The 2,185-nt window shown below is 35.9% G+C and overlaps 1 protein-coding gene across 1 annotated transcript; it reads left to right on the top strand.

Moving 5' to 3' along the window:
• The first annotated feature begins 409 nt into the window (after positions 1-409).
• LOC108213787 (protein HIGH ARSENIC CONTENT 1, mitochondrial) lies at positions 410-1,838 on the top strand. Its single transcript, XM_017385576.2, has 6 exons — positions 410-489; positions 564-641; positions 713-786; positions 1,327-1,397; positions 1,489-1,542; positions 1,634-1,838. The coding sequence occupies exons 1-6, from the start codon at positions 473-475 to the stop codon at positions 1,706-1,708; spliced, it is 369 nt and encodes a 122-aa protein (XP_017241065.1). The 5' UTR covers positions 410-472; the 3' UTR covers positions 1,709-1,838.
• The last annotated feature ends 347 nt before the right edge of the window (positions 1,839-2,185 follow it).

Raw genomic sequence — 2,185 nt, 5'->3', positions numbered from 1 at the left:
AAACACCAACTTTCATGAAAATGGCGTGTTGTGATTGGTGGAATTGATGTGAATGCAGGGGGGCCATTTACATTTATTATCCATCCACCAATCAAAATCTAGTATTCTCATGGATGTATGTTAGTGACTATTGTGTGCCCTTGGGCACACCATAGAAAATTCGTAATAATAATATTATGGGGCCGTTTGGGAGCTTAAATTTATTGCTTCAAAGTAAAAAAGGGAAGTAGAAGTTAGAAGCAAGTTAAGACTTATAAGTGATAAAAGTATTTGGGAAATAAGTAGAAGCCGTGAGACAAAAGCTAGTAATCGTAGCTTTTTTTAAGTACTTCTTGACTTCTTACACAAACGGTACAAATAAGTGCTTATAACTTATAATTCAGAAGCCGGGCTTATAAGGCCGTGCCAAACACCCACTATATAATACTAGTGAGTAGTGTATCATACTTTGCTAATAACATCAAACACAACAATGGCAGGCATCATCAAGTAATTAGTGCAAATTTATGTTCTAGATTTAAATGCTCTTTTGTGTTATATATAATTTCTGTCTATACATGCAGGCCAGAAGATGTTGTGACCGTAGATGTAAATGTTGCTAAAGATCTCCTTGCCTCCGGTAGCCGTTATTTGGACGTGAGGTAGAAATTCAAGTTTCTTGTTTACATCTGCAATAGAAGATTGTAAGAAATGTGATTGTTTTGAAACGCAGGACTGCAGAGGAATATAACAATGGTCACGTTGACAATGCAGTGAGTGTCCCTTACATGTTCATGACACAACAAGGTAATCGTGACATCCTCAGTTTTTACTTAGGGGGTGTTTGGCCGGGTTTAAGTTAAAAACACTTATTGTATCGTTTGTGTAAAAAATCAAGAAGTACTTATATGAAGTTGAGAATAATGTGCTTGTTTGTTTACGAGAAGCATCTTAAAAGTAACTTTTGCTTTCCTTGACTGTTTGTGTAAAAAAGCTATAAGCACTTATAAAAAGTTGAGAACATTAGCTTCTTTTTTCTTTTTTGCACAACTTCAACTTCTTTTCCAAACAGTTTAATAACTTATAATTCTTAACTTGCTTCTCAATTCTACTCCACTTTTTTAGTTTAAGCGAGAATTCACTTCTTTTAAGCTAACCCAAACGCGGCTCCACTAGCTTTTTTTTTCATGGCTTATACTTATTTCCCAAATACTTTAATCACTTATAAGTCTTGTTTCTAACTTCTAATTCATTTCTTCACCTTAAATAAGAAGCACTTATTTTAAGTTAAACCAAACGACTCCTATATGTTATCTAAGCCTCAAATTTTGCATGGTTTATTAACAGGGAGGGTGAAGAATCCTGATTTCCTACCGCAGGTTTCTTTGGTTTGCAAGAGAGAAGAGCGCCTAGTTGTTGTAAGCTTCTATAAACTCTGCAACTTTCGTTCGGTTTTTCTTAGTTGCATCTCGCTGCAATTTTTATGAATTTCACATGTCTGCCATCAAGGGTTGCAACATCGGAGGTAGGGCAATGAAAGCTTGTGTTGATCTTCTTAACGATGTAAGTCGCCTTGAATGTTGCTCAACAATTTATCGACAGAGATCTCTTGTTCTTAGTATACGATCGTGATCGTATACCGTGTTTGGCACAGGGGTACCAGCAAGTTACCAGGATGGGAGGAGGTTACACGGCATGGGCAGAGAGTCGACAAGAGACAAACAAGTAAACAGCAATCCAAAGATGAATTCACATATTTGGGTTTATTGTGAAATTATTGCACCAAGTGCTTCTTAATTTAGCCATGAATATGTACTCCAATCAATGTTCACGTATTTAATTTGTTGCATGTTCTGCAAGCATAGATCTTCTATTATTCAGACCAAGCCTTACTGTTTTTCATAAGCAGGAAAGGAGCGTTTATTCCAGTAAAATAAAACATCATAATAACTGTTGCAATGCTATTAATAAAAGCAACAATAAACCAACATCATAATTATGTCAAGCAATCAGTTGGAACAGATATAGATCCGCCACCAAGTACATAGCTATCTTTTCCTCTGAATTCTCAAGTCCGAAACATTGCTCAACGATAGAGCCTAAAGATGGCATGTTACTGTACACTTGCAAGAAACAGGACTATACTATGTATCAAGACAGTAAAGAAACATTTGAATCAAGCAACATAAACTCAACATAAACACCA

The sequence above is a fragment of the Daucus carota genome, chromosome 3 (genome assembly GCF_001625215.2).
Source record: "Daucus carota subsp. sativus chromosome 3, DH1 v3.0, whole genome shotgun sequence".
Lineage (NCBI taxonomy): Eukaryota > Viridiplantae > Streptophyta > Magnoliopsida > Apiales > Apiaceae > Daucus > Daucus carota.
The sequence above is the reverse complement of the archived record's forward strand: the minus strand, read 5'-3'. Positions and strand labels throughout refer to the sequence as shown.